Below are 10,031 nucleotides of genomic sequence, written 5' to 3' on the forward strand. Positions count from 1 at the left end.
ATTTAAGTTGCCGACCCTTTGACCCATTAATTCTTAAATACTTCAGTGTGTTTCCCAATAAAACAAACAAAACAAGAGAAAAAACAAACCCCAAAAAGGACACTTTGTACGAAGCCACAGTACACCATTGCAATCTGGAAATTAACACTGATACTGTACTACCATTAAATCTGCACATGGTTCATACTGTGTAGATTGTTCCAATAGTGCTTTTCACTACATCTAGGATCATTTGTTACATCGTCTCTAGTATTCTCCAATCTGGAACGCTGCTTACACTCCCTTGTCTTGAAGATTACAGGCCTGTTATTTTGTAAAATAGTTTCATTTGGGATTGTTTGATGATTTTTCCATGACTAGCTTCAGGCTGTGCATTTTTGGCAAGCGTGCCACAGAAGATTTGCTCTGCTCTTCTCAGTGCACTGCTCAATACACTGTGAATTTGTCCCGCTGTCGGTGATGTCACTCTTTTACTTGGTTAAGGTGTTTTCTGCCAAGTTTCTCCATTGTAAATTTAATAAACATTTTGCATTTTAATATGTAATTAATACAGATTATGAGTGGAGATATTTTGAAACTATGTTAATATCCTGTACCTCATCTAACTAGTATTCACTTGTTTTAGCATCCACTGATAATTCTTTGGTTATTACTCTGATAGTTGCCAGATGGTGGTGATTTACTGATTCTATCATTTCTTCTTCTTATTTGTTTTTTTTTTTTTTTTTTTTGAGACAGAGTCTCACTATGTCACCCTGAGTAGAGTGTGGTGGCATCACAGCTCACAGCAACCTCAAACTCTTGGGCTTAAGCGATTCTCTTGCCTCGGCCTCCTGAGTAGCTGGGACTATAGGTGCCTGCCACAACACCTGGCTATTTTGTTGTTGTTGTATTTGGCATTGTTGTTTTAGCAGGCCTGTGCAGGACTCCAACCTGGCAGCCTTGGTGCATGTGGCCAGCACCGTAACCACTGTGCTACCAGCGCCAAGCCTCCGTCATTTCTTCTATACTTATTAGTGGGCATTACCTTCTCTTCCCTTCCTCCCTCCCTCTCTCCTTTCCTTCCTCTTTTCCTTCCTTTCTATTCATAAGGACTCGTAATTCCTATTTTACTCAATTTGAATATTTTGATAATCAAATTATCTCAAATTTGGTTAGTGGGCGCTGCTTCAAACTGGCTCCTGTGACCTTTTAATGTTCCTGTCATGCTTTGAGCACGTCTCTGTTTTCATATTTCAGGTTTATCTGTGAGTTCTCTACTTTAGAGCTGGAAGCAGTCATCTTTCCAAGGAGTTCTGTTGCCCTTTATTGATGAATTGTATTTAGAACCAAGATCTGGGCGCTGGGTATACTCATTTCTATTCAGATATTATTGTTTCTAGGCTCTCTCAGCAAGCAGATCTAGGTCTAGGAAATACATGAATGTAGACATAGACACAGCAACGCATACACTTACAAACACACACGTGTCTACATTTGTTTCTTCATTAATCCATCCACCTATCTCTCTTAGAACCCAGGAGTTCACAGTGATAACCTCTATTACAATCCAACAGGGTGTGATCGAATCTCAACTTCCTCCTTTCCATAGTTAGACCCCTCTTTCTTGTCAATGAGAAATCTTACTCCTGTTGTCCCTTTATCTTGAGTGTATTCATCTTTCTGATCAATATTTACCTATGTGATCAATTGCCTTTTACATGACAGTCTCTAGATGCTGTGGCCTGTCTCCCTGGCTCAGTACTACTGCTGTGCCCACTAAGTACTCACTGGCAAGGGGGTGCCTCACTTTCCCAGGCAGGGCCTGCTGCAAGCCCCGCCTCACCTCGCCTACACCCCTGATCTGGCAGCACACATGCCAGGAGTTTGTGCAGGCCCCAGTGACATGCCCGTCCCTCATGTCCTTCCTCTTTCAGGGCAGAGTGTGGCTGGGGGTACCCCTGCTGCTCCTCCTCCCTGGCTGAGAGCTCCCCCAATCGGAATTCAGATCATCCTTCTAGACCAACAACAAGAGGCTATTTGGTCTTAGTTATAACAATGTAAGTCTTTAGAGTAAATAAAATGTATCTTCATTTTATATGGCGGATCTGAGGAGAAAGTAATACTTAGATTACCTTCATGGTCAGTTGAATAATTACTTTTGTATTTATTTCCAGAATTTGAGAAGTGTTTGGGCCGTAACAGAAAAGCTGTCCTACCTAATCTTAAGGAGAAAAATGAGGCTTGGGGAGGTACAGTAACTTTCCCAAGTAACATAGCTAATTAGTGGCCAGGCAAGGGCTAAAAAGTCCTGATTCAAACTGTACACACTTTACCACAACGTAATGACCTTGTTCTGTTCCCATCTAGGATGCTAAGGAAGCAATTTGTAGATAATTTTTAGCATATTAAATTATGTAAAAGTAAGTATCTTATGTTTTTGAATTACCTTGAGACTTTTCATTTTACATAGTTTTTTCCCTAGAAGAATGGAAACCAGATCCTAGAATGATAATGCCCCGCTGCCAAGGGAGCAGCTTCGATTAGATGGGAGTTGGCATGTTTTAAGTTCCAGCTTTTGATAACTCCACTACAGATACTTCGGTTTATTTTCTTAAGAGTACATTATAACTACAGCATGCGTGAGTGTTTCGTGCATGCATGTGTGTGCTGGGACAGAGGCAAAAAAGTTTGGGGAAACAAATTGTATTCCACAGCCGGAGACACGAATTCTCCTCTCTAGTCTACCACTGATTCACGATAAGATTTTGAGCAAGTCATTCATCTTTCCGCATTTCACTTTTCACATCTGAAATGTAGAAGGAACTGCCAAATAAATACCTCACAAGGGATAGTTAAATAGGATGCAGAAAACCTGTTGAGCATTTTTAAAGGAAGAAACTTTGAAAGCTTAAGGGATTTCTCATTCGTTTGAGTAACTGTTCCTCACAAAGAATTTTTTGAAAAGGGGATCTTTAACTTACTAGTTCACTTGTAATTTCCTTCACATATTTAGTCCTACAACCATAATCAATCCATACGCTACTGCTCTCCTTTCTTGCTAACATAGGGGAAAATCTACCCATTCCTTTTCCCCTTGACTTGCTCATTTCTACCGAAAGGAAAGTGTCAGTTGTTAAAGGACATAATTTAATATTAACTGGGTTACAGTTCAGATATTACTGAAATATCAGATGTTACTTTGATTTGTACATATCATCTATCTAGTTTCCAAGGTATCTCTCACGGTATTGTTAAGGTCAATATCAAAACTACCTAAACACTGATAGCGCTTCTTTGTGATTTCCGTGGCTTATGTTGGAGTGAAGTGGTCTGTTTTTTTTCTTGTATGTAAGATCTGCAAATTCTACTTGTGCTTTCCTAAGTATGAGTACATTGCTTGCTTTGTCTTGTTCTTCAAAGTTGTTTTTGCATTTCTGGAAGTATAATAAGCAGAAATACAGAGAATTAGTATTGAATCATTAAATGCCTACTCAATGCTTAGTTCTTTTCTAGCCAATGTATTATTTAATCTTCACAAGAGTTTGTGAGCAAATGGAGCCTCCCTAAGTAATTAGGCTTGGAGAAATTGAATAGTTCCTAAATGTTTACGTAACTAGCAAGTAGCAAAAACTGTCTTATCTCAAGAGTCTCTGCAATTCAAAGGAGCATGGGTTCTGAGTTTAAAAACAAAATTGTTTGTGATACGTAGTAAACATTTCCCCTAGACTGCTCTTCTAGTGTACCAAAGAGGTTTGGTTTTATGTTTTTTAAGAAAGAGATCATGTAGTGTCCTCTGCTTTGTTAAGCCCCTCTGCACGCTGAGCCTAGCTCTGGGGGACAGCAGGGACAGCATCACCTCCACCCCTCTACCCACAACTGGGAAGACAAGTTGCCAACATTCCTAGAGCATTAACTATGCACTCGATACCATTTTTACCACTTTATATGTATTAACCTATTTAGTGCTCAGAATAACTGACTCTGTGAGGCGTATGTACTTCCATTATTCCCACTTTATAAATGAGGAACTTAAGACAAGGGTTAAGAGTTAGGTAACTTGCCCAAATCAAACAGCAGATTAACTTACCATTAATTTGGTAAAGCTTAGGTATGAACCCAGGTGGTCAAGGCACCCACCCTGTTGTTCCACCGTACCAGGCTTCCTCAGTAAATATTGATGAGTTGTAGACTAATGAAAGAAATTCTGAATAAGTTCAGCTGAAAGGAGATTTATTAGGGGAACATAACATAGCTCACTGACTAAGTAGGAAGCCCAGAGAACCAAGCTTGTAAGACAAGTAAGAGGAGTAAGAGAGATGGAGGCACAGAGGATGTAGCCAGATTGTGCCATAGGACGTTTGGTCATGAGGCCACTGTGGGTGCTGCTGCCACTGGCCAGCCCAGGGACTATGCTGTTGGCTGGTGGCTGGGTGCTGGCCTTTTAGAATGGCTACTGTTGTTGATGCTACAATAATAGAGGAAATCTCTAAGTGTTTCTTCGTCTTTGCATCACTCTGGAAAATTTAAAGGCTGGGGTAGAAGCACTCCCCTGATAGAACCCAGGTCACATGCATGAACAGGCTGGATTTGGTAAGCTTTTTGCTTTAATTGTTCTGGTATAGTCTAGGCAGGATAGTGACAGAATGAAATAAGTACTTTTCAGAAGTTGGACATTAAAGATTAAGATTTTTCTCAGAAAAATCCTGTTATGATCCTGTTATGTGGTGAAATAGGTCAGTGAAATGGTTTTAGAAATTGGCAGTTCAAGAATCAGAAGGCACTGGTTGCATATTTGTTAAATCCAATTAAGCTCAAGTGGCCAGTTGGGTTCATTCTGTTTGGGTCATGGATAAAGAGCATAACTTCCACATGGTTGACAAGTGGCTGAGTCATAAGATAGATTTGTTTTTTTCCCTTGTTAATTTTGACTGTACTTAAATTCATTGGGTTTCAGAAGGTAGTATTCTTTAGAAAAAGGGTGGTGATTTTTTTCATAAATATGGTTGTAATCAATGTTTTAGGAATTTGTTTTACAGATCAAAATTTACTTAACAAGTGCTGTAATAAAATATTTTCAGATCTTATCTGATGGCTCACTGATTATAAGCACTAATCCGTGCAATAAAGTTTTGGTTTGGTATAATGAGTTGGTTCAGGCCAAGAAACAAGGCCGACACGATGGCTCATACCTGTAATTCTAGCACTCTGGTAGGCTAAGGTGGGTGGATTGCCAGAGCTCACAGGTTCGAGACCAGTCTGAATCAAAGCAAGACCTTGTCTCTAAAAATAGCCAGGTGTTGTGGCAGGTGCCTGTAGTCCCAGCTACTCTGGAGCCTGAAGCAAGAGAATCTCTTGAGCCCAAGAGTTTGAGGTTGTTGTGAGCTGTGACACCATGGCACTCTACTGAGGGCAACAAAATGAGACTCTGTCTCAAAAAAAAACAAACAAAAAACTTGACATTTATCACTCAACACCTATGGAAACTCCTTGTGTTAGAATTCTGAACTTAATAATAATGATTAAATTTTTTGAGTGCATGTGTCAGGCAGGATGCAAAGTGCTTTATGTATATATGTCTTCTCTTCTAATCCTCACAATAACTTTATAAAGTAAATGTTATTATTGACACGTTAGGGATAGAAATGAGGCTGAGAAGAATAACTTGCCTAAGGTCCCATAGGAAGTGACAGAGTTGGGTTTTTAAATCTACATTTGCCTGCGTTCAATGATGTAGAAGAAAATCATTAATTAAATCTCATGTTAATGCTGGATTAGCATTCTGGAATTTTGAGACCAGGAGATTTCTTCATCATTTTTTCTTAGAGAACAGTTTTCTCTTTTTAGATTTCAGTAACTCAAGAATTGTCCCAAGATTCATTCTCTGAGTTAGGGGAATATAAATTATTATTGCTACATAGTCTGTTGATGTTTCTAACATTCTTACCCAGGTTGTCATATTTGAAGTATAGATAGGATGATTTTCTCCCAGGTTAGGTTGATGGCCAGGGTATTTTAGGCAATGTGACCTCTCAGCTCATCTCTAAGACTCAAAATGCCTGTTTTTAACGATTTGTGAGTATAGACAATCAGTTCTTGAAGAACCTTTTGTGGGTACCATCTCTCAGAGGCAACAAACTCTTAATTTACCAAGCATCTTATAGAATATTTGCTTCTATTTGTATTCAATTTTCACTTTTAGCTTAAAGTTAAATTTGGTTTTCTAGGATTCCAGAAGCAAATTTTATTTTGTTTGTTATCATTTTTATGGTTTTGACTGAGTTTGCTTGTTTAAGACTAATATTTAGTCTTTTTTTTTTTTTTTTTTTTTTGCAGTTTTTGGCCGGGGCCAGGTTTGAACCCACCACCTCCAATATATGGAGCCAGCCAGTACCCTACACCTTTGAGCCACAGGCGCCACCCCTAATATTTAGTCTTTTATGTATACTTTAGTAGACCTATGAATTATACAACTCTCATCTTAGCATTAAAAAATGTCCTGATTTGAATTTAGTTCACATGCTTATAAAACTACATTCTTTTTATTTATTTATTTATTTTTTTGCAGCCGTCATTGTTGTATGGTGGGCCCAGGCTGGATTCGAACCTACCAGCTCAGGTGTATGTGGCTGGTGCCTTAGCTGCTTGAGCCACAGGCGCCAAGCCTATAAAACTACTTTCTATGAAAGATGTAGACATACAAAGAAAAGAAAAAGCCTTGGTCTCCACAGTATAACTACAGCCTCAGTTCAATAAGTGGGGTGGCCAGCCTGATACGGAGTAAAGGCCAAATCCAGTGGAATCATTGGCAAAGGACTATTTAGATCTAGTTTTCAAAAATGTAATGCTCATTATATTGGTTTTACTAGTTTACTAAGATTCTATTATCATGGATTGAATATGAAATGTTTCTCCCCTCAGTTTTATGTTGTGTATACTTTGTGTGTGTATTTTTAATCAGGCTGCTCTGGCTGCTACGTGGAGCCCTAGAAAGCCAGGGTGGTACCTGGATCTGGGGTCAGGGGTTCAGAGCTTGATAGACTCAAAGCTGCATTTTGGAACCCCTCTACAGATGGCCTTGTACACACATCTCTAATACCTGACCAAGCTCAACGTTTTTTCATCAGATATGTAGGCACATAGTCTGGTAGGTAGTAGGGCAAGCTGTCGATGTCTTTATTATCATTAGCAGAGCTCTCAAGAAAAGTCTGCTTTATATTCCAACAAAAGAACTTATTACATATGGAATGGAAGAATTAATAAGGACTTTTCATTACTTTGCAAAGTAGCATACCACTATACACATGGTAGCTAAGTTTGGTTTTTCTTATATGTAACTATCATTTAGAAAAGGTAGAAATTATTTATAATTTGCATGTCATTATAATGTATTTAAAAAGCTCCATGACTCTGGACCTCAGGCCAGGGCTAAGAAACAGTTTCATGGTAGCAAACTAAGTATTCCTTATAACAGGATGTGAACTGTGACAGGATGCTGTAGGCAATATTAAATTGGGGTGATTTTTAGAAAGTGACAAATGTTTTATGTTTCCTAAATCTGAAGTGGGTTCCACCAGCTCTAAACGGCTGCCAAGTTATGTTATCACTTGCCTGCTTTGTAACCTCCTCAATCATTTTCTTCCCAGCCCTGTATGATGAGATTCGTCAGTTTCGCAAGGCCTGTGGGGAGGCTCATCTGAAAACCATATTAGCCACAGGAGAACTTGGATCTCTTACTAATGTCTACAAAGCCAGTATGATAGCAATGATGGCAGGTAAGTGTTCTATATTCAAATGATGTTTTATGTTGACGTCTTTAGGAGAAATGAGTAAGTGAAAGCACTTAGCTGTTATTAAAAGTGCTAACCGCTTGGCATCTTTTTGTATGAGGTGACACATATTTTGTGAATGCATGTTATAATGTGTACCGGTCAACAAGTCGTCGTCTACATTTTTTGTGGTATTTCATTGCTGCACTATTCTTACAAGGCAGTAGATGGCTCTCTTGTTAGTGAATTGCCTTCTGTTTTATTCTTTGATTATTCATTCATCAACATATGTTAGACAGGATTTTCTTTAACTCTGACTTACTCCTTTCTGTGAATTTAAGCTTTTGATTTTTTTTCTCAGAGATATGTATCCCTACTATCTGAGGCAGCCTCTTCTTTTGTTTGCATTAATTTTTAAAAATTCAGTGCAGTATCAACTTTCAAATGTAAGTTGACTTATTCTTTATCTCTATGAACAGCAGGTCCATCCTTTTAGACATTGAAGCCTGAAACCCAGAGTCCTGTTTGATTCCTTCTTTTTCTCACCCTTACAAAAATCAGTGAACAAGTTCTGAGAGTTGTTGCAAGACCTCTTTCCTGTGTCTGACACATCTCCCCTCCATCCTGAGTGCTCCTCCTAGGGCCAGTGTTCTCCCTGTGATTTCCATCAGCAGGTGTCCCTGTCTCTACTTTTGTCTCCCTGCAAGCCATTGGCCACCCTATGGCCAAAATGATCTTGTAAAGGTGCTAATTTGGCTGTGTCCTGCTTAGTTAAAATCCTTCAGTGGCTTCCTCTCATCTTTGAGATAAAGTGTAAATACCTTAATCCTTATTTTTTAAAAAGTCCTTCCTGAGATCCCTGCCTGTGCCTCTACGGTCTCATTTTCCCTTACAATGCATTCTCCAGCTGTGTAGCATTACTTGCAGTTCCCTGCAGATGGCACTGTGGAAGCTTTTGAATCTGTGCCCCCTGCCTGGAATGCCCTTTGCCCAAGTAACTCCTTTATGTCTTTGGGGTCAGCACAGATGTCATCTTTTTAATTATTGCTTTTTCAGTTGTAACAGCTGTTAAACAGCTGTTTACTGCCAAGGCACTGTGCTAGATTTTATAATGAATGAAAAGACACAGTCTTGGCTGGGCATGGTGGCTCTTGCCTGTAATCCTAGTACTCTGGGACCCAGGCAGGTGGATTGCTTGAGCTCAAGAGTTTGAAACCAGCCTGAGCAAAAGCAAGACCCCGTCTCTACTAAACATAGAAAAACTGAGGCAAGAGGATCACTTGAGTTGGAGGTTGCTGTGAGCTATGATGCCATGGCACTCTACCCAGGACAACAGCTTGAGACTCTGTCTTTAAAAAAAAGACACAGTCTTTGGAAAGTATAATATATGAAAGTATCCTGCATCCTTCTTTATTCACAGTTTATACTTCTTCTTTTTTTTTTTTTCAAATTAATACAAGGGTACAATTTTTAGGTTACATTGTTCCCACTTCTGAAGGAAAGTTCCATTTGTAGAAGAGCCCCTCACCCAGGTGGTGTGTTATACACCCTCACATTAGGTGAGATCCCACCTCTGCCCTCCCTCCTCCTGCCAGTCATCCTCTCCTTTCCCCTTCTTGCTTCCCTCTACCCCTGAACTAGACTATATTAGTGTGTTATTGTTCTTCTGAGCGTGTAATTGTTTATATATTGATTTCATATTAGTATGGAGCACATTGAATATTTATTTTTCCATTCTTGTGATACCTTAAGAAAAATGTATTTCAACTCCGTCCAGGTAAATGTAAAAGATGTAAAGTCTCCATCTTTTTTAATGGCTGAATAGTATTCCACGGTATACATATACCACAGTTTGTTGATCCATTTGTAGGTAAATGGGCACTTAGGTTGCTTCCATGACTTGGCAGTTATGAATTGAGCCACAGTAAACATTCTAGTGCAGATGTCTTTGTGGTAAAATGATTTTTGTTCTTCTGGGTAGATAACTACTGATGGGATTGCAGGATCAAAGGGAAGGTCTACTTTTAAATCCTTGAGGATTCTCCATACTCTTCTCCAAAAGGGCTATATTACCTTGCAGTCCCACCAGCAGTGTAAAAGTATTCCCTTTTCTCAACATTCATGCCGTCATCTGGTATTTTGGGACTTTGTGATGTAGGCTAATCTTGCTGGGGTTAGGTGGTATCTTAGAGTGGTTTTGATTTGCATTTCTCTGATAATTAAAGATGATGAGCATTTTTTCATGTGTTTGTTGGCCATTTGTCTGTTCAGATCTCTTGCCCA

General features: G+C 39.2%; 1 protein-coding gene across 2 annotated transcripts in view; it reads left to right on the forward strand.

Moving 5' to 3' along the window:
• The window catches only part of DERA (deoxyribose-phosphate aldolase), a 99,109-nt gene that overhangs the window by 42,277 nt on the left and 46,801 nt on the right, over positions 1–10,031 (forward strand). For both annotated transcript variants that reach the window (XM_023517913.1, XM_023517914.1), the window contains exon 6: positions 7,626–7,754. In XM_023517913.1, the coding sequence (XP_023373681.1) occupies positions 7,626–7,754 (129 nt within the window). The remainder of the gene's footprint in view (positions 1–7,625; positions 7,755–10,031) is intronic.

This window comes from Otolemur garnettii, unplaced genomic scaffold (assembly GCF_000181295.1).
Source record: "Otolemur garnettii isolate 467f Iridium unplaced genomic scaffold, OtoGar3 scaffold00124, whole genome shotgun sequence".
NCBI classification, from domain to species: Eukaryota; Metazoa; Chordata; class Mammalia; order Primates; family Galagidae; genus Otolemur; species Otolemur garnettii.